This window comes from Triplophysa dalaica, chromosome 16 (genome assembly GCF_015846415.1).
Source record: "Triplophysa dalaica isolate WHDGS20190420 chromosome 16, ASM1584641v1, whole genome shotgun sequence".
Classification (NCBI taxonomy): Eukaryota; Metazoa; Chordata; class Actinopteri; order Cypriniformes; family Nemacheilidae; genus Triplophysa; species Triplophysa dalaica.
Window position 1 is genome coordinate 21,607,165 of NC_079557.1, and position 27,579 is coordinate 21,634,743.

General features: G+C 41.6%; 2 protein-coding genes across 3 annotated transcripts in view; one reads left to right on the plus strand and one right to left on the minus strand.

Moving 5' to 3' along the window:
- The first annotated feature begins 1,808 nt into the window (after positions 1-1,808).
- On the plus strand, positions 1,809-7,302 carry LOC130438232 (fibroblast growth factor 16). The gene is made up of 3 exons (XM_056770071.1): positions 1,809-2,257; positions 3,916-4,019; positions 6,290-7,302. The coding sequence occupies exons 1-3, from the start codon at positions 1,996-1,998 to the stop codon at positions 6,533-6,535; spliced, it is 612 nt and encodes a 203-aa protein (XP_056626049.1). The 5' UTR covers positions 1,809-1,995; the 3' UTR covers positions 6,536-7,302.
- An 11,548-nt stretch (positions 7,303-18,850) lies between these two features.
- Positions 18,851-27,579, minus strand: part of LOC130437794 (transcriptional regulator ATRX-like) — a 40,881-nt gene continuing 32,152 nt past the window's right edge. For both annotated transcript variants that reach the window (XM_056769382.1, XM_056769381.1), the window contains 8 exons: positions 27,343-27,451; positions 27,070-27,247; positions 26,805-26,996; positions 23,138-23,287; positions 22,002-22,118; positions 21,726-21,821; positions 21,312-21,440; positions 18,851-20,021 (listed from right to left, as the gene is read on the minus strand). In XM_056769382.1, the coding sequence (XP_056625360.1) occupies positions 19,797-20,021; positions 21,312-21,440; positions 21,726-21,821; positions 22,002-22,118; positions 23,138-23,287; positions 26,805-26,996; positions 27,070-27,247; positions 27,343-27,451 (1,196 nt within the window). In that variant the 3' untranslated portion in view covers positions 18,851-19,796. The remainder of the gene's footprint in view (positions 20,022-21,311; positions 21,441-21,725; positions 21,822-22,001; positions 22,119-23,137; positions 23,288-26,804; positions 26,997-27,069; positions 27,248-27,342; positions 27,452-27,579) is intronic.

Genomic DNA, 27,579 nt, shown 5'->3' on the forward strand with positions numbered 1-27,579 from the left:
CCAGACCAAACCCCAAACCCAGACCAGCAACAAGACCTACACCCAGACACCCTCAGATCTGAATCCAGTCAAGATCCTCTTGGAAGATCGCAAAAAATAAGCTCTGTGATTAAAAACGGTTTGTGATGTTTACAGGTTTTCTCTATCAAGACAATCTTTACAGATGAAAACAATATTTGTTACTTTTGAAGACGAATTACAATCAGCAGAAGTAGAAAAACTAACATGATGCTATAAACAGACTACACTTAGGGTCGCTTGATATCAACATCACAAAACCTCGGACAACTCTTTCAAACTTGATTAAATGTGTTCTCTGGTGAATAATTACACATCTAAATTTCAGTATTTCTACATTTTACAGCTAATACTTTAGATATTGTGCCACTTCATACACAGCACATGCGCATGTGGAGAAAGATGTGATGATATATGAGTCAGTTGTTTTGTCAAAAGACATTCCAGTTCAGTATGGATCAGATGATGTAAGTGTTCTGCTTTATGGAAATAATAACACTGACAACGTCTTGATGCAAAAATACATGCTGGCATTCATCACACATACATATGCACACCATGAATAGCAAGTGTCTGAAGATTATAAACAAAACAGATTACATTTCTCAACTCAACTCAACTCAACATTTCACTGAAATCTTTCATCTCTATCAGAGGTATGTTGTGTAGATCCTGATTTATAAGCATGTTTGTGAAATTTGATGAAATTCTGTCTGCCTTACTGTACATTCCCTGTAGCGCTTCACTTTAATCAAATACGTCATCAAGCTTATATTCCTGTGGATGATATCTAACAGCTGGAGAGGAGGAGGAAACACCTGCTTACACAGAGGAGCTGGAGAAAATAGCTTTGTGTAAACTCAAGGACTGTGTCTGAAAAACCACTGAGCTGCACGTCTTTATTACAAACACATGCAGAAATACTGTATATTATGTCATATGATCTGATAAAAGAGTGCCGCTGTGCTGTGATGGCCTCTTGTCATACAGTGTTATTTACCTACAGTATGAAACCAAATGTACTGCTTCTGACACAGAAAAATAACATGCTCACTATAGATTTGAAAATGCATCTATAATGCTATAATAGTGTTCTAATGTTATTAATGTGATCCGCGCCTTTAATGCCCAAACATGATGTCTCTGTAAGAAGTGCAAGCAGTTTCATCACATGTCTGGCACATGTCAAACCTATAATGATGCCCAAAACTGCTGCATGCACCTGGCATGCCAACGGGTGTCTAGTGCAGTGCAGCAGGTTTAAAAGTCCCTTCATGTGTCTATGAGGACAACACAAAAATGTTGCACCTGTGATGCTCACAATGGAGTCTTGGTTGCCTGCTCACTACACACAATGCCCCAAAGACGCTGTACAGATCTATAATGACTGAAAGTCTCGCGCATGCCTACGATGTATATACATGCCAAAAAGGTCTGAGTTGAAGCGTGATGCCAAAGATGCAGTACGCACTGATGCCCATGAAAAGGTTGCCAGATCTCCATGTTTCTAAGATGCAGCTTGTGTTGATGCGCAACAATAATGCACCCAGAGAGAGCAGTGCTGCCTAGATAGACAGCTAATTGGCTCTTGAGACACAGCCAGAAACTCCAGCAGTGACTTGCAGCGCAGTGCGCGTATGCGCGCGCGCGGTGATTCAGACCGAAGTGGCCATCAGAGGACCAGAAGCACAGGCAGACCGTCAGAAGAGCTTCACGCGCACCGAGGGCTTGCCGTTCTCTCGTCTGTCATCTGTGTTCGACACTCTTTGGCGATCTGAAGGTTCTTTTACGCACGGCGCTCGGATCACAGACAGACAGCAAGCATCAGAGCTGAAAGTTTGAGGAGACATGCAGAAGGTAAAGCTGTCATCCAGGCGTGGCTCGGGGTGGATATGGATGTCTATATAAATGAGTGAGATCGCAGATGAAATGCGCGTCTCTCTCCTCCCCAGTCTGTGATCGCGCGCACTTCTCGTCATGGCAGAGGTGGCTGGATTTCTCGGCAGCATCGATCTGGATTTGCAGGCTTTTCCAGCATTGGGGAACGTGCCGTTGTCGGACGGTCTGAACGAGAGACTGGGTCTGATCGAGGGCAGACTGCAGCGCGGATCGCTTACGGATTTTGGCCACCTGAAGGGCATCCTGCGCAGGAGACAGCTGTACTGTCGCACCGGCTTCCAGCTGGAGATCTTCCCCAACGGGACGGTGCACGGGACCCGACAGGACCACAGCAGGTTCGGTGAGTGCAACAGCACCTGTGCGAGTCTTCTGCGTAACCGGCCGCTCGCCTTCCACAAAGTGCCATCTCGAGCGAAACCAATACACACATGACCAGACGGTTTAGAGTCTTTCTCCTCGCGAGGTTTTAAGAGAAGTCACAGATAAAGATGAGCCATTACTCTGTGCTTTATTCCTGCAGACGAAACATTTGAAATGATTGTGACTTCATTTAGGAACATGCTAGCGGGGTTCAAAGTTTAGCGTTTACTTGAAGGTCAAGGTCATGCTGTGCTGACTTCTTTTCTACGAATATCCAACACACACACAAAAGATCTTGGGTTGAAAGATCTAACAAAACATGAAATAATGAGATGGGGAGCGTTTGATGGATTTACAACAAAGTGAGAGAATGGCAAAACACACATTTTTAAAGAACATGCCGTGGCAAACATGCACATTATTCTTTCAGAAAAATGCATTAAATGTATTATGCATTGTAAAAGATTTGTTGGTAATCCGTGTGTGATGTGTCCATGTGCCTGGTAAAATAATCTGACAGTGTGTACGTGTGTGTGTGCACTTTATATGAGAACTGGAGACCAGAGAAAAGTCTAGTGTTGTTGATCTCAACATATAGTCCTATTAAAATACAACGAATGCTTTAAAAATGATCAGCAACTTGAATTCAAACACAGCCAAAATGATGATGAAAAAAGTTTGGACACGCCCCGTGTCAGGTTAAGAGGAACATTCTGGAACTATCATCTGGACCAGAGTTTGGGCAAGGTGTGTTTGTAGTGCGTTCTGTGTGTACGAGTCCAATTCTCCTGTGAACTCCAGCGCCGGGTCACGGGCCGCAGGTGGAAAACAAACTCACGCAGCATGAGGCTGTTTTTCTCTGTAAACGTGTTCAAAGGAACAGACACTAATAATTACAGCGCTAATAAATCAGTCAAAGAGCGCTCGCTATTACAAGCATAAACAAACGATAGCAGAGGCCAGACGTAATCCATAATCACTGTGCAGGTGCAGCTCTGAAGAAGAATAGCTGCAAATGAAAGCCTGACCACTGTGGAATCCAGCGCTAATGCATGTTTTTACACACAAACAAGCTGCTTTACTGGACGGGGTGGTCTGCGGTCATGTATCTGGCATCCTGCTGGCAAACTCCAGCCGCTTGTCGGTAATGTTGCGAGCTGCCAGTGTCTTTGATTAAACGCACATGAAACATGCTTCTGCTTAACACGGAGCACACACACACACACACACACACACACACACACTGACTCCAGGTGCTGGGAGAAGACCACTTTACTCTTTAATCACGAGCGTGTGTGAACAGCTGCTTGAGGCAAAAACTGACACCAATGCAGCCAAAGGGACACTTCACCTCCCCAAACAAAGATATTTTGAGAAATGTCATTGGGGTTCTTTTGTGTGCTTCAAAATATCTTCTGTTGTGTTGTGCTGAAGAAAGAAACTCACACACGTTTGACATGAGGATGAGGGGATGCAGCACACACAGATATTGTTATAGTTTAGAAGAGAAGAACACGTCTGAACAGAAGACACAAGTCGCACACATGTGAAGGTTTGGGCTCCAAGCTCGTGAATGTGAAGTGGTGAGGTACATGAGTCGTGTCAGCTGGTCGTCTCATCTGTGTTTTTCTCTGGCAGGTATTCTAGAGTTCATCAGTCTGGCCGTCGGGCTGGTGAGCATCCGTGGGGTGGATGCAGGTCTCTATCTGGGAATGAATGAGAAGGGTGAACTCTACGGCTCGGTAAGTCATGCCCGTGCACAACAGAAGGTTCTGCTCTGTGAAGTGTAGCAGTAGGAATGCCACCCGTCCGCCCACAGTCTGTTTCCCATATGATGCAGATGGACAACTAAAGCAGACAAAACAAGCGCTGGCGGCCCTGACCTCTGATCAGCGGCTAACACCAGCGTCTGGCTCACCTTGTTTTTGTCTCTTTCTAACTTCTCACATCCGAAACAGCGTTCAGTCTCCCAGAAGAAAAAGTGCCTCTTCATGTCGCTCCGCACTTAAAATATTTACATATTTTCCAGGGACACGTGAAGCGCGTAACGTATACACACCCACGTATCGAATATACGAGCGCTGTCGTGCGAGGGACGGCCTTCGCTCTGCACAACATGTGAAAGAAGATTAAAGAGTGTAGCGCCATTTGACTGTTTGTGTGCTGGCGTCTCTAACCATATATAGAAAACTGTGCCTAGACTCCCCCTCCACAGAAACACGCTATCAGATTTCTGCAGACAATACACGGGGCCCCAGCCAGATTCTCTGCATCAACCCTGTTTCATGCGAGACGAGACGGTCTTAGGTGTAACGTGATAACATCCTATTAAAATCAGACTTGTAAACTCAAGTCGGCACGTGAAAACTGGCTTTTAAAATCACCCGGAGACTCCGGCTCACGGCACGGGAATCAACCTGACGTTAGCTTAACTAGTGGATTCAAATCCTACTGATGGATTGATATCCATGCTCCGGTGTTTGGATTGAGAAAACAGATGAACTGGTTCTTTGGGTTGATCCAGTTCAACAGCCTCACATTCATCATTATTATTGCACCTTCGCCAGCATTTTGGTGATATGGTGACTTGCTTTTTTATCAAACGCAACGAGCCAACTATTCAAATCATTTGTTAGCCGCACGTTTACGGCTCACCGTATCTCCAGCACTCATTTTGAAAGCACTGACACCAGGACTTGAGTCTGGCCCGGTGCGTGACTGTTCTTTGGCAGAAGACGTGATGGAGCCCCAGCGTCCTCCATTGTTCTCCACGGTACAGTCAGCCAGTGGAAGTTCACCTGTTTAACCTCAAGTCATTGCTCACGGAGCTCTGTCAGCGCTGTAGTAGCGGCAGCCCACACAGACTCTCTCTCTCGCTGGCCTGCTTGTGTGAGAAAAGCTCATTGCATCAAGGGGAAAGATGCAGAGGGGTTTCTTTAACCCGACGAAAAGCTTAACAGTTTTGAAGAATGATTTTGGGTGTTGCCTTGGTGAGGCGAGCACCTGTCGTCTGGCCTGAGATAGTTTCCACTCGCCACAGTTTGCTCGTCACACCCTCACGCTTTCCACTGCACTTGGAGGTCAGACTCACGTCGCAGCTGTCAAACACATTTTTTGATCAGGCAGATGATGTATTAGACTAAAAGTGGTTCTTGGCTCGTCATCATTGGGAAACCACTTTACGTGCGATATAGAACCATATTTTGGTGCTTCAGTGGTTTTTGAGGGACTGTATTATGCCCCTGTACGGTCACTCAGTCATCCCTTCTGAAGAACCCCTGAAGCACCAAGATATGGTTCTGCACTGAAAATGACATTCTTAGGTTTTGTCTTGTTTTGAGTAAAAACATCGAACGATTATTAAATCAATATCCAATTACTAGACAAGAAACACTTGCGAAGATATTTAGACGTATTTTATGAAAAATAATGTAAGAATGAAGTAAGTTTATGGTAAAACTAAGCCAATGGGGTGAGATAAATAAAGCTTTTTCTCAAGTACCTAATTCAGGTTTTTTTTCTCAACCGATGGACAGATTTCTGTACTTAATTTGACCATAAACTTACTTGTCTTATATTTTTCTCTTTTTAAAGAGACAAAACATCTTAGGTCACTTTTATTGTCAAGAAAGTGCACTTTAATTAAGAATGATTAGATATTTGTAGTACAAAACAGACAAAAGCACTTCGTAAGAATGTCATTTTGTGGAGAAGAATCACACGTGCAGTGGTTCCCCTTTAGTTATATTTTGGTGCTTCAGTGTTTTTTTGTAGTGACAGATGTGCAATATAGCACCGCTTCCGTATAAAGAACCTGTTGACCCCCTTTTACCACTAAAGCACCAATATATGGTCTTATATCGCACGTAAAGTGGTTCCCCAAAGATAAAGAGCCCAGAATCACTTTTAGTGTTATATATGATCATTTGTTACGAGTTTAGACCTGGTCTTTGAAGGTTTCTGTAGGCAGGACTCACTCCCCTAACCCATGTTTCCTCTTTGTTCTGTGCAGAAGAAGTTGACGGCAGAGTGCGTGTTCCGCGAGCAGTTTGAGGAGAACTGGTACAACACCTACGCATCCACGCTGTACAAGCACACAGACACTGGACGATTTTATTACGTGGCTCTAAACAAAGACGGCTCGCCTCGAGAAGGGGGAAGGACGAAAAAGCATCAGAAGCTGACTCACTTTCTACCCAGGCCCGTTGAGATCGAGAAGATCCCTCAGGCCTACAGGGACTTGTTCCAGCACAGGTGACCAGAAACACACCCAGAGTTGCTGGGTCGGAGAGGTTTGGTGAAGGTGCTGGATGGAAAAGACGCCTCGCCACTGTTTATATCTGGGTTCTGGTCCAAAAAGAGGAATCCCTCTCCAGCGGTGACTGAGATAAACAGTACGTGTGTGTCCTGGATGGCTCTGTTTCCTCTCCTTAATGGGTTTGAAACCACAGAGAAGAGAACATTCCTGCATCCAGAGCTGGTGCCAAAACATCGTCTTGAGAAAGAGGTGTTGACTTCAGGGCCACACGACACGAGACACTTTTTTCTTTTTAACTGGATCTTTATCTGGGGAAGGAAAACTGCCTTTGAGCAATAATAATATCGGCCTTGAGAAGACTGGACATGCTCAGTCTGGACCCTGGAGCTGATTCTACGGACACAGCACTTATCAACATGAAGGTGGATTTTATATTCTAGCACATACGCAAAGCAAAAGCCTTTTCAACATACCTTCAGAAAGGGACTTGAGACCTGCAATCAGCTTCTGCTGACAAACAAACATCTGAAATCTTAATCTCAGATCGTGAGGCGGGGAGGAAGAGTTTTATAGTAATTGACCCTTACCCCGTCCAGGAGGAACTCACGTGATGTTGATGGCGTTTGGTACTTGTGAAGGTCTGGGACGCCTGAAAGAAAGATCTGTTGCAGCGAATAAGCCTTGAATGGATTTGGGTGACTTATGATGTTCAGACTGTCAGGAACATTATGGAAACGTTAGTGAAAGACGTGTAAATACGGACGAACCTATTTATAAGACGTACGATATATATTTATTTTCTACATATAAAGTATAATTAAAAATCTCTATATAAATATATTTATTTATTTTAAAGACTTTATTTTGTAATAAACCTGAGCTTATTCTACTGAACTATTACAGAAGCATTTGAGCTGAATAATCGACAATAAACTTGTCCTGCTCTCAAGTGTGTATTGTGCGTGAGTATCATCTGAATCACATCTATTAAAAGCTGAGGAACACTGACTTCTTTGACTCAGAGTTATTATAGTTTTGATTTAGGTTTTATTAGTTTTTTTCTAAATGAGCTTCTATTCTTAGATTTTGGTTTTAGCAATCTTGGTATTTGCTTTTGTCCTTATATCATTTATTGGTTTATTTTTTACATTGCCATTTAGGATTGAAACATTTTTATTTTATTTACATAATTTTACTGCTTTAAACTTACTATACATTATTTTTGAGGCAGCATTATCATTCTTCCTTTAGTTAAGTATTTCCAATCTTTTTTAGGTCAATATTTAATTTGATTTCAATGAACAGTAAAGTTGTCAAACTTTTCATTTGAGTAAACAAGAATAACCTTGTGTTGACTGCATTTGTGCAAATACAATCAACAACATCAGTCATGACTGAACCTCTGAGATCTTCTGAACTGGAATCTTTTGCGTTTGTGTTCTTGTCATTTTGAGGTACATAAGATGCACTGGTCATGAAATCTAACGTAAACTATTCTGAGCTCATGTTACTTAAAGGACCCCATTGACTTTACAGAGACATTTTTATTCTTACTACGAAAGGTCAAGGGGGGCAAATTTTGAAGTGAGTTACTCCTTTAAGTAGTGGATTGAGTGGATTGTGAAAGTGGACTCTATATGACTGAGACTGAACCAGAGTGACAACAGCCAGACAGAAGAATCTTATAAAGAGAGTAATGAAAGATGTTGACATCAGGCCTCTTCCAGCGTTATGTAGGGGCGGTCAGCACTGAATAAAAGTCAATGTGTAACATGTGGTTTCTCAAACACTATGTTGATTCCAGGACATCCCAGAATAATCCAGCTCTCCAGAGATGATGATGATGATGCACAAAGATGATTCTTGGCTGAGGGAAACTCTGGGAAAGTTCTCGCTGAACAGTCTGTAGACGCTTAAATCAACACCCTGTAGAAAGTGAAACAATGCGCAGGAATGTGGTGCGCTGGTGGACGTCAAACCTGTTGAAAAGTCACCGCAGCAATATTAATTATCCATATAGTATTGATAACATATGTAGACGTATGATTTATAATAGTGTGTGAACACTGATGTTCTTCTGAAGAGGCTTTTAATCCACATACACCAGTAGATTCAATCCAGATTTATCAACATGACCAGCCCCACCCATCAGCAGCACCTCAACACATGCTTGAATACTTGAACAGCACACTCGCTCGCTCACTCACTTCCTCACTCGCTCTCTCCCTCTCTCTCTCTATCACTCACTCTTGCTCTCTCTCTCCCTCTCTCTCTCTATCACTCACTCTTGCTCTCTCTCTCTCTCTCTTGCTCACTCTCTCTCTCTCCCTCACTCACTCACTTTCTCTCTCTCTCTCTTGCTCACTCTCTCTCTCTCTCTCTCTCTCTCTCTCTCTCTCTCTCTCTCTCTCTCTCTTGCTCACTCTCTCTCTCTCTCTCTCTCTCTCACACTCACTCACTCACTCACTCTCTCTCTCTCTTGCTCACTCTCTCCCTCACTCACTCACTTTCTCTCTCTCTCTCTTGCTCACTCTCTCTCTCTCTCTCTCTCTTGCTCACTCTCTCCCTCCCTCCCTCCCTCCCTCACTCACTCACTCACTCACTCACTCCCTCCCTCTCTCTCTCTCTCTCTCTCTCTCTCTCCCTCCCTCCCTCCCTCCCTCCCTCCCTCCCTCACTCAGTCACTCACTCTCTCTCTCTCTCTCTCTCTCTTTCTCTCTCTCTCTCTCTCTCTCTCTCTCTCTCTCAATCTCTCTCTCTCTCTCTCTCTCTCTCTCTGTCTAGTGCGCATGAGTGAGTTTGGCGTGGTGAGGAGTGTGAGAGGCGTTTGATTGATCTTTACATTCTCCTTTTTTCTAAACTTTATGGTCTTTTTTTCTCACCTTAGTCAGGGTTTAATTGTGAAGTGGTAAGATCTGGTGTCCATTTGCATAGACGTTAAACATGGCCTCACCCGCAAATGAGGGAACGCCGGTTTTCTCTATTGGAAATGGATGCAAGTGTTTTCCAGATCAAATTTGTACGGTGGAAGATGTACTTATGGCCATGGGAAGGGTTGTTGGCCATGATAAAATAATTTCAGCGTCTAGGATGAATAAGGCCGTCGTTGTGTTTCTGGAAGAAGAGAAGTTTGTTAATGTGCTTGTAGAGAATGGAATTGAAATGGCGGACACGTTTGTGCAGGTGACACCTTTGCGTTCTCCTGCGACGCGTGTCATAATCTGGAACGCGCCCCCGTTCATAAAGAATGAAGCGATAATAAAAGAACTAAGTCGCTTTGGAAGATTTGCGAGTCCAATTAAAAATGTTCCACTCGGCTGTAAGAACAACGCACTAAAGCACGTAACGTCTTTTCGGAGACAGGTTTTTATGTTTTTGCAAGCACCGACAAAGTTTTTGGAAGTATCTTTTCGTATACAACACGAGGAAAGCTCTTACATGATCTTCGCAACAACGGAAAGTATGCGATGCTTTGAATGTGGAGATTTAGGCCACAAGAAATTGTTTTGTCCTCATAGAAAACAAAATGAGGAGAAAAGCGCAGAGACGGAAAGCAACGAAAAGAGAAATCAGTCGGAACTTGGAAAAACTAGTGATAAAATCGAAAAAAGACACACGGTGGTAAAAGAAACGTATACACAACCGAAAAATAAAAAGCAAAAAGTACAAAACGAAAAACAAACCGAGGAGACTCAGGATAAAAGTTCAACTAACAGTGGATGTACTAGTTCCCTTGAGAGCATACAGCTTTCAGAAGGACAGGCCGAGTCAGACAAGGAGTCAATGTCAAGATCAGAGGTGAGTGAGTCTTCTTTTCCGATAGTGCTTGGTGTTTCAGGAGCTGAGCAGAGTACTATATGTGGCAATGATATGGAAGTTGAAATGGCAAGTGGAAGTGGTTTACAGTTTGGTGAGGAGGATGAGGTGTGTGTTGATTAATCAAGATGTGACAGTGACAGTTGTTCAGAAGTTTCGGAGTTTGAGTTGAGTCAAACATCTAAAGATCTGTATACTGCGGAAGAATTTAATGACTTTCTGGATCAAACAAAAGGACAGAAAGTGGATGTTTTGAAGCTTTTTCCGGATGCCGTTAAATTCTTGAGGTCAGTTATGACTGTACAGCAAAGTGTAGGATGTGATGTCATATCAAAACAAAAAAGATTTCGTTTGAAAAAAATGGCTACAGTAGTTCGTAAAAGTCTAAAAGGAAAGAAAAAGAATAAATAGGTTCACATGGGTATGGGTGCTGCTCTTATATATCTCTTTCTCTGTCTTTCACTTTTTTTGTTTCTTTTCCACACCTTTAACATGCAAACTTTACGAGTTAGTACTCTAAACATAAATGGTGCGAGGAATAGAGAAAAACGAGGTTTACTAACTGAGTTCCTTAAGCTTAAAGAATCGCATGTAATATTTTTACAAGAAACACATAGCGACGAGAGCAATGAGACAGAGTGGGGATAGTGTTGGGAGGGCAGTTACTCTTTAAGTCATGGAACAAATTTAAGTGCTGGGGTAGCCATACTTTTTTCACCTTACCTCAATGTTGATATAGTGTCAAAATTAGAATTAGAAAAAGGTCGCCTTCTTGTTGTAAAAGCTACAATTGACGAATATAAGTTCATATTTGTTAATATTTATGCTCCAAACAGAAGTGCAGATAGAATAATTCTATTAAAAAACTGAATGAATATTTGAAAATTGTGAATGCAGATGATTTCCTAATAGTAGGAGGTGACTGGAATAGTACAGTTGATTTTATGTTGGATAGGAATAATACTGAACCAGATTTTGAATCGTCTGCATCTCTAAAAAAAATTGCTTTTCAAAATGATTTGTTGGATGTGTGGCGAGAGGGGAATAAAAAAGTTAAACAATACACTTGGATAAAAATATAACAAGAGAGAATAAGTGCAGCTAGATTAGATAGATTTTATGTTTGTAAAAAAACTAATAATAGGATTGTGGCTGCGAATATTGCACCATGTGGTTTCTCAGACCATCATTTTGTTACTTGTAACTTGACCTTATCACAGACTCAGTGCAAAAGCCCTTACTGGAAATTGAATGTACGTTTGTTACAGGAGAAAGAATTTATTGAAAGATTTAAATACTTTTGGGGATCTTGGGTTTCACAGAAAAGTGAATATGAAAACCTAATTCAGTGGTGGGAATTGGGAAAAACACAAATTCGCATTTTTTGTCAACAGTTTTCTTCTTTCTCTACTACACAGATTAAGAAAAAAATCATTGAATTAGAAAAGGAAATAGTAAAAATTACATCTAATATGGTGCTGCAATCAAACACTGTGATGGCTGAGAACTTATGTGAGAGAAAGAATACTCTTTACTCCCTACTGCAAGTGCAAGCTAAAAGAGCACTTATAAGGTCACTTTTTTTGTCAGTCCATGATATGGATGCACCAACTACATATTTTTTTAATCTTGAAAAAGTTTCAAAAAAGCAGAATGTAATGCATTGTCTGACATTACCAGATGGGTCTAAAACGTCTGACCCAAAAAACATGAGGAAAATTGCTGTGGACTTTTATTCAGAACTTCTTAGAGCTGAAAACTGTGAATCACAGAGTACATCGGACTTGCTTGAACAACTTCCGACTCTTAATGGAAAACAACAGGCAAACTTGGACAGTGTTTTCTCTTTTCAAGAATTGACTGAAGCTGTACAACAGATGAAACCTGGTCGTGCACCAGGCATCGATGGTCTGCCGGGGGAATTCTATAAAGCCATGTGGGGAATCATCGGTAAAGACTTTTACGAGGTTGTACAGAAATGCTATGAGGAGCAAAATCTTCCTAGGAGCTGTCAGAGGGCTGTTCTTGTTCTTAGAACTGGAGACCCATTTCCATTCTCACCACTGACTATAAAATTCTGGCAAAAGTCTTGGTCAATAGATTGAAGTGTGTGTTGGGGGACATCATTCATAAAGACCAATCATATTGTATTCCAAATAGAACTATTTATGACAACATTTTTTTAGTGAGGGATTTACTTGATTATTGTAAATTAAATGGTATCAATTTGGGTCTTCTATCCTTAGATCAAGAGAAGGCCTTTGATCGTGTAGATCATGAGTATTTATTTAAAACTTTAAAAGCTTTTGGTTGTGGTGATGTTTTTTGTTCCTGGATTAAGACTTTGTATACTTCGTGTTTAGTGAAAATTGGAGGAGGTTTAAGCCCACCAATACAAATGCAGAGGGGAATCAGACAGGGATGTCCTTTGTCTGGTCAGTTGTATGCAATAGCAGTAGAACCTTTGCTGTGTTTATTTAGAAAAAAGGTTTCTGGTATATGTGTAGGAAACAATATCTATAATGAAATGAAGCTGACAGCATATGCAGATGATATCACTGTATTTGTTAAGGATCAAAAAGATGTAAATATAATTAAGAAGTGTCTTTGTTTATACGAAAAGGCATCATCTGCCAAGTTAAATTGGAGTAAAACGGAAGCTTTGTGGTGCATTGAACATTCAACAGAGGTCTTACCAGTTATTCCTGAAAATGTAAAATGGGGTAAAATAGGAATTAAATTTCTTGGGATTTATTTAGGAAGTGAAGAGTTTAAAAAAAAGAATTGGGAAAATGTAAAGGATAAAGTATGTGCTAAGTTATCTAAATGGAACTGGTTGCTGCCTCAACTATCATATAGGGGAAGAGTGCTGGTTATCAACAACTTAGTGGCATCTACCCTGTGGCACAGGCTGAATGTTCTGGATCCACCAATGGATTTTTTTGTGGAGATCCAGAGAGTTCTTGTTAATTTTTTCTGGTCTGGAAAGCACTGGGTGAAAGAGGCAGTTTTGTACCTACGAGTTCATGAAGGAGGACAAGGCCTAATAGAATTAAAATCCAGATACGCGGCTTTCCGTCTAAAGACTGTCCAAAGGTTTCTTTACCATCAAGATCAGAACTGGATGGAAGTGGCATGTGCCCTCTTGCAGAGGGTTGGTCGTTTGGGTCTTGACAGACATTTGTTTTTAATGAACTTGAAGAACATGGACCTTAACATCTTTCTATGCTTCAGCTTTACAAGTGTGGCATATTTTTTCTGTGGAAAGAGTTAGCGTCTGGACTATGGAAGAACCTTTGTTCTTTAACAGATTGTTGTCTACTGATCTACTGAATACTGTTACTTTACGAAATAACTTGATAAAAGCTGGCATTTGTAAAATTGGACATTTAAAAATTAACAATCAGTGGATTACAGCAGAAGAATTGCATCTGAGAACAGACGTTCGGTCTCTTCGAGTTCTTCAAAGACTGCTGGAAGAAATAAAGAACCAATTGCGTCTTCAGCTGGCACAGTTGGAGAACTTTGATGGATATTTCCCTGAGATTCGTGTGTCTGCAGAAGTGGAAGATTGGGAGGAGACTGAAGGGAGTCTACTGACTTTTAGAACACCTGAACCTGGCAATTTTGAACTTTTCTCCAAGAAAGCCCTGTACATGTTTTGTGTTAAAATTCTTAATCTAAGAGCTCTGGACAATGTGATCGAGTCAAAATGGATTGGAGTAACTGAGCATGGATCTTCCCCGAAAGGTAGTTGGAGGTCCCTGTATAAGAAGCCTATTGAAAAAAGACTAGGGGACTTTCAGTGGCGGATTGTACATTGGGCAATAGCCACAAACAGGTACAAAGCACATCTGAATCCTTTGCATAGTGTAGAGTGTAGCTTTTGTGGGGACTCTGAAACCGTTAACCATCTTTTTGTTGAATGTTCAAGACTAAGTGAACTTCTTTGGTTGTTAAAAAATGTTTGCCAAAGGTTAGGGTTTTTGTTTACTAATGGGTTATTTATATTTGGCCCAAAATATAGGGCGACAAATAAACAAAAAGTAATATTATTGAACTTTATCTTTGGTAAAGCAAAGATGGCGATCTGGTTAACCAGGAAAAACAGGATTCTAAATTTAAGTGGAGTAGATCCAGTACAGATGTTAAAAGGTTTTATAAAGGGACGTTTGATGCTGGAGTTCGCCTACTATGAAATGGTAAAAGATATTGAGACCTTTTTTTTTATGTGGGGAACAGAAGGTGTGTTGTGTAAGCCCAATGAAGGGCAAGGTTATCAGTTAAGTTTTGGAGTGTTATAAAAGAGAAGTGGAGTTGTAAATTGTTCAGTATATGAAATTATTTTACTTTATTTTTCTTTAATTTTTTTGTATTTTTTTGAAGTATTTATTGTAAAATAAATCAGATTTTAAAGGTCAAAGGTCTCTCTCTCTCTCTCTCACTCACTCACTCACTCACTCACTCTCTCTCTCTCTTGCTCACTCTCTCTCCCTCACTGACTCACTCACTTTCTCTCTCTCTCTCTTGCTCACTCTCTCTCTCTCCCTCACTCACTCACTCACTCAATTTCTCTCTCTCTCTCTCTTGCTCACTCTCTCTCTCTCTCTCTCTCTCTCTCTCTCTCTCTCTCCCTCACTCACTCACTCCCTCACTCCCTCCCTCCCTCCCTCACTCACTCACTCACTCAATTTCTCTCTCTTGTTCACTCTCTCTCTCTCTCTCTCTCTCCCTCACTGACTCACTCACTTTCTCTCTCTCTCTCTTGCTCACTCTCTCTCTCTCTCTCCCTCACTCACTCACTCACTCACTCCCTCACTCCCTCCCTCCCTCCCTCCCTCCCTCACTCACTCACTCAATTTCTCTCTCTTGTTCACTCTCTCTCTCTCTCTCTCTCTCTCCCTCACTGACTCACTCACTTTCTCTCTCTCTCTCTTGCTCACTCTCTCTCTCTCTCTCCCTCACTCACTCCCTCACTCCCTCCCTCCCTCCCTCCCTCCCTCCCTCACTCACTCACTCAATTTCTCTCTCTCTCTCTTGCTCACTCTCTCTCTCTCTCTCTCTCTCCCTCACTCACTCACTCACTCACTCACTCCCTCACTCCCTCACTCCCTCCCTCCCTCCCTCACTCACTCACTCACTCAATCTCTCTCTCTCACAGTCAGAATGCTGCTCATTCAGGTTCAGTGTTAGAACAGAAGCAGGTTGAAGTTGGGGAGGGGGTCTGGATCAGCCAACAGCTGAGGGATCCTCATCCAGCCGTACGAATGATGGGATCAACATTTCAACATCTGCAATAGTTGCAATGTTTCTGCGAGCTGTGAATGCAAGATCCCCCCGGGAGCAGGCGAATGGAAAAGAGCGAGAAAAACACTGGCAGCTCAAGAAATGAAAATAATAGCAGAACGAGAAAAAGACGCAGCGGCTGAAAGATTGAAGGTCTTGTGCTGGGTGTGAAGATTTTCAGGCTATGATAACTGAATGTGAAAGTGTGTCTGATATCTATGCCCACAGTCACATGTTGTAGCGACAGACTTTCAATTCATTTCCTTCATTTAATAAATGAGAGATCAACCTTCTCAATAGTGCTTCAGTGATTTCCAGTATCAGTTTGACTCAACTGTACTGTTGCATTAATATAGATGTGGGGAAATCTCAGCATGAATCTTAAAACACTGTATTTGAATGTGTAAAATCCTGAGGAACATCCTATTCTAACATAAAATACAACTGAATGACTGAAGGACAATACATGAGAAATGTGTTATGTGATGAGCTTGTTGGATGTTGTGATCTTTCTGAGTGAGGTGTGTCTTACGTGCATGTATTTTGCTCTTACAGGGTAAAGAAAGCATCGCTTCATGTGTCCGTGCACATGTGACATCGTCTGTGTGAGTGTCTTCTGCAAAATAACATCATCATTATCATCATGGGAGGAATGAAGATCTAATTGCACGTTTTCTTTGCTAAACCCCTCCTACATTATTTGATTTAGATGTTTCATATGTTATGTGATATCAAACTAGACCTCTTACAGCTCATTGTGCTTTTGCTCCTCATGTGATTTATTGGGGCCAGATGTTCCAAAAGTTTCATCTGGATCAGAATGATCAGGCTTTGGAAATCTCATCTTTTGCTATGTAGGATCAGGTCATCTCTTTTACTTTGGATCACGGGATTTCAATCCAGTTTCGCTTTCAAAACCTGTACATAATACACACTTTCTCAGATTTGTTTTACTATATCTGAATCATGAAAATCTATGGAGGCCCTGGAGGGACATGTGAGATGGAAAAATATATATTTCAATGCCTTTTTCACTCAAAAATGTTTTGCGTTATGTTCAGATGAGAGACTTTGTTCGCCATCAAAAATTTACTTTTGACAACTGTCAAATGTAATTTATGAACAGTGATTAAAAACAATTTATATTTAAAAATAATTGATGGTGTACAAAATAAAGATATGTCTGTGTAGATTACAGGAAACAAAAGTTGTATTTTTGACCAATTTTATAACATTTTTTTATTAATGAAATCCACCAGTCTGCCAGGATCAGCATAATCCTGATTTGTTAGCTCAAACATATTCCAATTTTACGAAAAAACGGACTGGATTTGATCCAGCTCAAAACCTAGATTGGATTTTGTGAACTAATCCAAATTCACATCCATATTTACCCATTTTTAAGATTTGATCCAATCTGATAGTTGAAATCCAACCCCGAGTGTCATATAATATTTAGTGTTGTCATCCCATTTACAAGAAGCTTCCTTCAGATCTGCTTCTCTAGTGCTTGTCTTGCCGTGACTATCAGACCTGTTATATGACAGGCTAATGACAAGTTATCACATGACAAGAGCTGCCACAAAACGCTGATAAAGCAGTCGGAGCACATGTTAAGTCATTTAAAGAGAGACAAATGGTGAAAGATTTCCTGGTGTGTGAGCGACTCCTCAGTGTCAGCTTCAGATGTACACACAACTGCGTCTAATGCAGTGTTTCCCAATCCTAATCCTTCATGCAGCCTTTCCAGAATGTGTCCCTAAACAAACACCCCTTTCAACTCATCAGCTTGAGATGAACATTTCAAACATTGGCTCAAACAGGCTGACGGGTTGAATCAGGTGTTTTATATAGAGAGACATTTGAGATAGGGAAACACTGCACACCATCATCATCAGAAAATCAACTTCAACATTTCCTGAAGACCAGAGACAGTTTTCAGTTCTGTTTTGTGACTAGGATTGCAAAATTCTGAGAATTGTCACGGCTGTAAACTTTCCGTGAGAATTAACGGGAAAATATGGGTATACAGAGAGAATTTACAAAATTGCAGATGATCCTATAACAGGGAATTTAAATGTAGTTGAATAAAAATCTTGCATATTAATTGTGGTTAATCAACAAGATTGAATGAGATTTCTTTTAAATTTCTACCCTGCACAATAATCAATCACATCCCCACACATAACATATTACAGATCATTTCTTGAATCCTGCACGCAAAATAATGTAAAAAATGTCCATAAATAATACACAAATGTGTGTTTAAAACCATGTGCTGTAAGCTATTGTGCAAATATATAAAAGTTTAACTAGCAAATACAAAAATGTGTTTATTCAGTAGCTAGCCAGCCTGTAAATCAGATGTTAAATGTGAGCTAGCACTACTTTATTGTCAATTTATGAGGCTATGTAGCACAAGCTGTGATGCTCTTTCTTCTACTTTCTGTGAGCCAGTTTTCTGTCATCATACAGAAGGCTACTGGACACATTACTGTTCCTTATTCATCAAGCCTGCTTTTATTTACTCAAAAATACATAACATAACAGTAATATTGTAAAACATAACAGTTTTGTGTTTCACTCATTTAAAATGTACTGTATTTCTGTGATGCAAAGGTGAACGTTCCATACTCATTAATAATAAATTATACTGATTTCATCAATGTTGTGCTGCTTAATATACTTTATAACGTGTGATAATTTTTTCTTATAGTAATAACAATTACTTTTTAATATTCATTGTATTTTTAAACAATAAAATCCAGATTTGAATGACGATGACTCAAAATTGTAATGTATCCAAACTTTTGACCAGTATTGTATATAGTAGATTATAGTTTGTTTTAAGCAAGAATGCTTATTGCGGAGTATTTATTCATCTCGCCTATGTCTATTCATTTGCATGAATTGTAAAACATTCATTACCATTTAAATGTTTACCACAACAAAATACTTTAAGTTTTTCAGAATTAAAGTTCTACTTATAATTAAATCAGTCAAAAATGTAAAAACAGCTCATCTGTATTATCTTTCATTCATGTCAAAATAATTCCCATAAATTCCTGGAAAATGTCAAACTTGGAATGTTTCCAAAATTTACCAGCTGAAGATTTACTGGGAACTCCCGCCTCTTTGCAACCCTAGCTGTGACATACAGCACTTCTACAGAAGAAAACGATGTAATAAAAGAACCACAACTGAAAGAAGATGCATGTTCCTCAACCTTTTGGTCACTTTATTCTTTAACTGCGATATTAAATACTAATCATCAGATCAGATCATATTAAATGTCAGAAACTGTTGGTGTAGATGTAACATGAGAAGAACAGGAGGGAAAAAGTTCCTCTGTATTTCAGAATCACACCCTGTGTGGATCGTCGCCAGTGAAAAACATCCACTTCAGCATCCCGAGTGAAGATGTGCCAAAGACGAGAACAATACAGCAGAGCGCCTGTGGAGCATTATCATCACATGCCGTCAGAACAGGTCCAGCTCCGGTTAAACTGCACAAACATGTACTGTAACTACTGCAAGTCCTGCCGCCAGACACCAGCGGCTAACGTGGTGCCAACCCACTCCAGTGGGCAAAAAAACAACAACAAAAGAACAAAAAGATGAAAAATAGAAAAACCATGAACAGTACTCACATCGATATGCTAAGCAACACTACAACGAGAAAGTGTGATGCTAGAAAAGTCCAGAGGAATTCAGCAAGCAGTTTCAACAACACGGACATTCCATAACATAAACAACAACAACAACAGCTTTTAAATACCTAAAAGCAGATTAGAAAAGGGATTTTTAAAAGGTCCGAAGAGAACTAGCTGCTTGATATAAGGCCATTTGACTTCTGGCTGTCCATCACAGTGTCTCTGAAGCACCCGTGACAGACCACACTGACCGGACCAACATCTGACACGGAAACGCTGCAGTCCCTCTTCAGTCTTCCTCGCAAAAGAATTATTTATATATGCACAGCCCTTATGTAAGGGAAAGAAACTCGCAATGCCTAAAGCATTTGGGGGAGAATATCTTCTTTAATCTTAAATACGTGAGGAAAAAAACCACGGTGAATACCATTAAGGCTATATACAGAGAATGACAAACTGCTCTTGAACAAAGTCTGGGCTTCTCCTCCAATGATGGCCGGGGGAATCTACACACCCTTGGACGGGCCGGGGTTCTTGCCCAGCTGAGGGTTGGGCAGGCCCTGGAGGGCTCCGAGCTGCTGGTATAACCCCAGAAGATCCATCTGACTCATGGGTCCCGTCAGACCGTTCTGCATGGCCAGCTGGTTGAGCAGCATCCCCTGTCTCGCCATAGCCATCTGCTGCTCCTGGACCTTCCTGTTGGAGATCACCTTCTGCACGTACATCATCAGCTGCACACAAAACACCAGACCACACGTCATGCTTTCAGCTTCACTCTCAAGACGGTATATCATAACACTTGACTGATGATGTCACTACATGCATTGATATCAGAACACATTCATTATAAAAGAGGGTGATGATGCAGTTTTAAATCACACTGCTGACACGATTAATACAATCTCACAGAACGCTCTTCATGTTTTTTCATTTAGTAAAGCTCCTGCACATTTCAGGTCAATTCTATGTTGATTTTTTTGGGGGGAACGCCATTTATTTCATATTTTTAATTTATTTATTAGTTTGTGTAATAATATTACTGTAAAGCTGCTTTCAACCATGCAATACTGTGAAAGCTCTTTACAATTGAAATGTATTTATTAAGACAAAATCCAGTAGTGCTCTACTCGGATTCATTAATATTCATTTAAAAGATACTTTCAATCATTCTCTAGAACAGCTTTACACAAAGATATATCACTGCACAGAGATCAAATCAAACCAAAAATGATTCAGACACCAGATATGATTATTTATATTTTTGACTGAAGCGTGAAAGACGCTGTAGTGTGTTTATGTAGTTGAGGATAGCAAAATAAAGTCAACTGTGACATATTATACCCCAAAATACTTCATGTATACAGTACAATTGACCAACAATTATTCAGACACTTTGATCTGACCATGTTTAGATGATGTGTTTTTCTTAAATTGCTAATGCGTCGTTCTTACACCACAGACTGAAATGAAGCATTGCTTTGTAATTGTTTGCCATACATCCTTATTAACTAATTATGTACTTCAATTTATATCCCCAGTGAAATCAAAATGAAGTTTTTGTTCCTTTTATGAGTGAGCCTTAAGGCCGTCAATAAATTGATATGCCCTCGACATGCTGACAAAATTCCCATTTAGAAGATACAAGTGTTGAAAACTGACAGTGTGGCACGTGTGCTCAAAATAATCTTGGCATTCCATGACATGACGCTTCACTTCAGCCTCTCGTCAAAGTTCTTATCCAATCACATGAAATAAAGTCAACACATATCAAGTGATGCTGAGGCGTTTCACTGGGACTTTAGCAGCTGACAGATATTTAACTCAATCCAGTACATCCCTTTCTAGAGTTATCCCTCATGATCCAGATGAATTTGTACTGACACAGTTCTTCTCATGTTTTATGAGCATTTTCTTAACTGTCCTGAATAAAGTGTGACAGTGTGAGAAATGTTGAGGGTGTCTAAATAAGTTTTGGTTTGACTATGTCAGAACAACAGCTGTGTGATTGAGAGCAGACGTACGGTTTGTTGTTTGCCGAGGACATCACGGTAAATAGCCTCTCTGTGTTTCAGCTCCATCTCACAGGTGGCCTGTCGTCCCAAAGCCATGGACTGAATCTGAGACTCGGACAGACTGGGGTTGTCCTTCCACTGACAAAGACAAACACAAGTGTTACATACCACAAACAAACACAAGTAAAGCTTACGTACAATACTGAGTGTGAGGGCCTGTCCCAACTCTCTCTTCTCATGAACACTTAGTCAAGGAGTTTAGTCATCTTGCACTGATGTCTGTTCATCCTGTGTGTCCTGCATGTCTTCATATGCACAATGTCTTTGGTCTTTTGCACTACTGTACCGTGTAAGTTAAATGTGTGTGTTTATTAGCCAGGTTTCACACTTCCTTTCTATACGTTATGTTTTGCTGTCACTCACCAGCTGTGAGATGATGTCCTCCACAGGCTCTCTGGGTACAGACTTCAGAGCGCTGGTGGCTTCCAACACCTTCTGTCTGCCCTGGTTAATCAAATCCTTCAAAACGTGAACGGGGAAAAGAGAGAAAGACACGGTATGAAGCCAAACTATGTCTGGAAATCGAGATCTAAGGGCATGGTGTTTTGTTTTGGACACAGCTGTCGTTGCCCGAGGACGAATGTCACAATAATGCGACGGCTGGAGGAATGTGAAGAGCATGTGCAGCTCATTACTGACCTCCAGCTGTTGGTTGCTCATGGAGGCCAAGGCTGCCACGTTGAAGGGGAAGTAGCCTGGTGCCGATCCCATGCCAGCTTGAGAGTAAGACGGCTGGTTGAATCGTGCGGAGAAACCCTGAAACCACAGCACAGCACAGACCAGACACTTCATTTCAGCAAAGAGCAAAAATCATCAAGGACATCTCTCCATCACACACGACACATGCAGCAGAGCAAAGGAAGCGCCGCTTTCCGCCTTTATTTAAAAATGATTTCTGAACAGATGAGTGGAAGATGTAGAAAGTGCTGATGTTCTCTCATGTGAATGTGTGTTTGTGTTGGGCTGTAAACACAGAGCCCTCCCGCTGTCAATCAGCTACTGAGAGCAGACCCTGATCCTGACTGGACATCTGATAAACACACCAGCAGGTGGACTGCAGGAATCACAGCTGCACAACACACCTCTCTCTCTCTCTCTCCTGACACTGTTCATGGGTTTGAGACATCAAATGAGTGATTAGGCCTGTCACGATATCAAATCTTTGTTTGCCGATTATAATTGCATCAGAAATAATTGCGATAATCAGTGGCATAAAATCTTTATAATATCGACTACGTGATGATAATGTAATAAAACAGACACTTCTAGTCCCTAATGCTAGCTCACTTCCAGCAGGATAATGCACTGTGTCACAAAGCTCCAATCATTTCAAATTGGTTTCTTGAACATGACAATGAGTTCACTGTACTAAAATGGCCCCCACAGTCACCAGATCTCAACTCAATAGAGCATCTTTGGGATGTGGTGGAACGGGAGCTTCGTGCATCACACAAATCTTCATCAACTGCAAGATGCTATCCTATCAATATGGGCCAACATTTCTAAAGAATGATTTCAGCACCTTGTTGAATCAATGCCACGTAGAATTAATGCAGTTCTGAAGGCCAACACAGTATTAGTGTGGTGTTCATAATAATCCTTTAGGTGAGTGTATGACATCACTAAAAACTATTGACGTCAACTTTATATATGGTGCGATTGAATTGACAATCAGTGACAGGCCTGTTGTGATACATTTGACTGTATTTTTCCAGATGTTAAAGAAAGAGAGAGAGAGGTGTAGAGAGAGCAGATCTGTGGTAGTGCTTACACACCTTCTTCTCAGCCTCATACTCGGCCCAAGCCGCCTTGCGATCTTCCTCGCTCAGCGCCTCCTCCTCCTTATGATCCAGCAAAGAGTCGTGCTCATGATAGCCCACGATCTGATCTTTAAAACTGTGAAGCAGTTCGGCCAGAACAAGATCCTGTGATGAGAGAGAGAGAGAGAGAGAGAGAGAGAAGGGTCAAATATAACAAGTGTTTTATCACGCTCAACATCACCAGCTGCTTCATGTGGTTTCATATTTAAAGCACTTCTGGTCTCCATGACAACAGTGTTGTTGAATCAATACTACCTCCACGTCCAGACCTCCACAGACATGCTATGTACCACCACATGTTTGCTTTTCTTTGTTTTAAGTCTAACTTTACATTAAAAAGGGACGGTGACGTCATGACACAAACATCACATCAATCTGCTGATGCTCTCACAAACATTCAATCGCTCTCTTACCATCTGAGGGCCGCAGGATTGAGAAGCAAAAACGTGGAACTTCACAGAAAAGTTGTAATGTTTCAAACAGGTCTACATCATAGCCCATAATGATAACTTGCACCTTAACTGCAGATGTTTGGTCTGTATTGTTGTTTGTTAAGTTGAAGTGTGAACTGTGGTGAGACATGTTCCTTTGGGGACTGACGTACAGACGCGAGCGTCTACATGGGAAAACAGGACAGTGAATGAGCAGAAAAAGGTTTATTTCTAGAAAAAGACGTCAGGTAGCAATAACACAGACATGTTTTCAGCATCACGCCAGAGAGAGATCTGTTGACATCAAACCACTGGACTAAACGTCTGTGACGGCCAGAAAATAAAACCATGTGCTGCTGAAAGCAAACACAATCACGCTTAAGTAGCTAACTGAAAACATGTGAGTCCGTCATGACATTCAAGTGAGATGTGAAGCTGTTGTTTCAGTCTCATTTCAAACATGACCTTATCTCAACATTGCCCAATATCGCCGGCTCAAATGACAGTCCGGGAGAGCAGGGAATGCTGAGATTAATCTCCAGGCTGGTGCTCGGCGGGTGGTCTTCACGTTCATGTCGAGCAGAGCCGCTAATGACGGTAAAGAGAACTCCTGCATTATCATACTGACGGCTGGCACTTTACCCGCGGAAAGAGAGGAAACTGAGAGCTTTTCACAACCAAACAACACAACCGACACACGTTTGTTTGTGGAAACAGAAGAACGTCTGCAGCGCATCACACCGTACATTACAGTCAAAGAGAGCAAACTCAACACTAGCTGCTTCTCAAATCTCTCTCACTCGTACACCTCATGACTGACGCTAGGGATGATGTTTCAACTGAAAGCCAACGGTTTGTCTTGAATGTTATTTATCAAAAACACTTGAACTCCAGGAGCCGAAACGCACCTCTGCAGAGAAGACAGAGCTTTGACGTGCAGGTGCACACGCGAACTGAAGGAATGTGAAGGATTGAGATATTTGTAATAGCAAACCTCAGCCAGGAAAAACCTTCTGTACAGCTGCACACCAATGAGCCACACAACTCCAGACCCTCATATAAACAGTGTGTGTGTCACGTGTCCATCACGACTCAACAATCATTCGGCTTATCCACCTGTCACACACACACTAAACCCTGTCTGTCTCTCATTCAAATACTGACGGATGAAAACAAGGTCACTTTCACACAGAATATTCTATTTCTCTCTTTTAAAGCAAACATTCAATAAATGAAGCTCCGTGTGTCACATGACTAACTGCCTTTCCATTGGACAGTCGATAGTTGGAATGATTTAAATGATTCTTACGTTATTATCATTTGCTGCGTCCCAATTCGTCTACTTACACTCTTATACACTGTTTTTGATCAGGAAAAGAATCCAGATTTTAGTGGAGCAAAACTCTGCGAGAGGAAACAGAAGTGGCCGATATTGCATAGATAACATTGTTGCCATTAACTGTCACACACATCAAAACACAGCTCTTATTTACATTGAAGTATTTCTTCACTCATTATTTCATATGAAAAGTTAACTCAGCATTAATAAATGAATCAATATTACTGTAGTGGAGTGTCACTAAACTCCGCCCTCTCGCCGTGAGTTGTGGGTGATATCACACGTTACAGTATGCATCATTCTGCACTTCTCATTTCTACAGACAGTAGTAGACCATTCGGGAATCTTTGGAATACTATTTCCAACATACTAAGATTTTGGACATTCTCAATGTATTTTCGAATAGCATTATGACAGAGAGTATGCTGACTGTTTAACATGGTTGTTCCCACATAACCTCCGCTTGTGACACTTATGTGCATTGCATCAGCTTGTGGACTTGTAATGTAGAGCTGTTATGTGTGCATGTTTTCTTGCAGCACACGCATGCATCAGTGATGCTCTTAGATTAAGGCCGTTGATTTATCATTTGATATGGTTTAAAACGCTTGCTGTGAGGTGAACACGTTCTATGATGGAGTGCTGATTGATGTCCATCTGAAGTCCCAGTGATTTTTTTTTTATTGTTTTTAAAATGATAATCACACTACATATTTCTTCATTTAATATTGAAGAATTGAAGTTTCCCAACGTGGGTTATTCTCTTTTAAAATATTGTGCCCCTATAATCTTCAATTACAATCTGAAAATGCACTTCCTTCCTGTAGTGATCTTAAATGACGTATGTTAGACGGATTGGGCAGAGCATCTGTCGACTCCTCCCCTTCAACTGTCAGTCTGCTGCCAGATCCTTTTCAAAATACAACGGCTGTCTTTATACGTCCCATCAAATCGAAGTAAAAATCGATCACAACTTCCGGTTCACCAGGACTTTAATATTCATTTATAAACTCCAAACTGATGGCTTCATGCGTTACAGTTAATCACGATTAAAACATCATCGTTCTGGTTCATGGTGGGAACCGGTCTTAAATCTACCTGGCAAGTCCACAGTCAACGTTCAGTGATCTCCATCGTTTACCAATAAAGTTGAATGTGAGCAGAGAGCGTCTATGTCCTCCAGTTGACACCTTCAGGCAAGAAACCATTTAAGGAACATCTGTTCTGAAGAACATCATTACCCAAACTACAGTGAAGCCCACAGAACCCAAGAACGTCCCCACCGCTGGACACAAACCGGACCGGATCTTTAAATCCTCCCAAGAGCCTGAGGCAGAACTCATGTCTGGACCACAACCTCCTTCTTTATCATTAGACTGGAAGTCCACCGGCTTCCTTTGTCTTCAATTAGTGTGTCTGAAGTAGACGAGTGTTCAGGAGTAATGAGTGCTCATCAGCTCGGGGGAAGTTTACTGCCTTCCTTTGAAAAACTTCACAGACAAACCGGTGAATCAGCGAGACAGATGGCCTTCATGGTGAGCGGCTGCAGGTTCACACACACGCACAGCGCTTTACTCATGGGTGGGAACACATACACAATATCTCAACCACAGATTTCTTAAAGACACGAGGAGGTCAGCGGTGAGCTGGAGAGACGGTCTGATAAACTACGCAGCTGCTCGCTCTTGTGTATGATCAGAAGAATCTCTCCAGGAGTTCCTCTAAAGCACGCACACACCTGAAACATTCCTCTGATCATTCTGCATCCGCATCCCACCCTCCCGCCGACGTGTCACTCATGCAGATGGAGAGAAAACAAAGCACCCAAAGAGACGACTGGAGGGATCTGTACCTTGGGCAGCATGGGCGTGGCTCTCTTGCTCTTCTTCTCAGACGGATCGTCCAGCATGTCAGGTTCAAATGTGTAGAGCTCCGTCAGCTCATTCATGGTGAAGTGACGCTCGATCTGCTGCTGGTCGACCACACGGAAAGACAGCGACTGTTTGGCCACCTGCCGGTCATAGATCTTATCCTCCATGGTTCCCTGGACGAGAGAAAAGGTTAAGACGGGAAGATCTTCACACACCGACACGCAGTTCACCGCAGTCGCTTCTCACCTGAGCCAAAAACCTGTAGACAAACACCGTCTTCACCTGCCCGAAGCGATAGACCCTGAAAATACTCTGAACGTCGTAGGAAGGGTTCCACGAGGCGTCGAATATGATGACCCTGTTGGCAGCCACCAGGTTGATGCCGAGAGAACCGGCTCTGGTTGAGATGAGGAACAGTCGACCGCTGCGGAGAGAACAAGAGAAGCAGAAGAGTGAAGAACGGCAGCGCTGAACACACCTCTGACAGCCGCTCGATACGTCAATGAGAAGCGCGTGTACCGAACATTACTGGTGTCGTTAAACTCTTCTGCCCACTTCTTTCTGGTCACGGCATTAGTGGATCCGTCCAGCCTGTAGTAGTCAATGTTTCTGAACCACTTGCCCTCACCTTCAAAACACAAGACACATGTCACTTTTCACACTAGATAGTGTACAGACAGACAGACAGACAGAGAGCTCGGACACACACACACACACGGGAGATATTCAGCGTTTAATATCACGGCCTTCCACAAA

What these genes read in the sequence shown, in the direction of transcription:
- LOC130438232 (XM_056770071.1), top strand. Translation starts at nt 1,996, where the DNA reads ATGGCAGAGGTGGCTGGATTTCTCGGCAGCATCGATCTGGATTTGCAG. An exon ending in ACAGGACCACAGCAGGTTCG is followed by an intron (nt 2,258 to 3,915) that starts GTGAGTGCAACA and finishes TTTCTCTGGCAG; the next exon opens with GTATTCTAGAGTTCATCAGT. An exon ending in AGGGTGAACTCTACGGCTCG is followed by an intron (nt 4,020 to 6,289) that starts GTAAGTCATGCC and finishes TGTTCTGTGCAG; the next exon opens with AAGAAGTTGACGGCAGAGTG.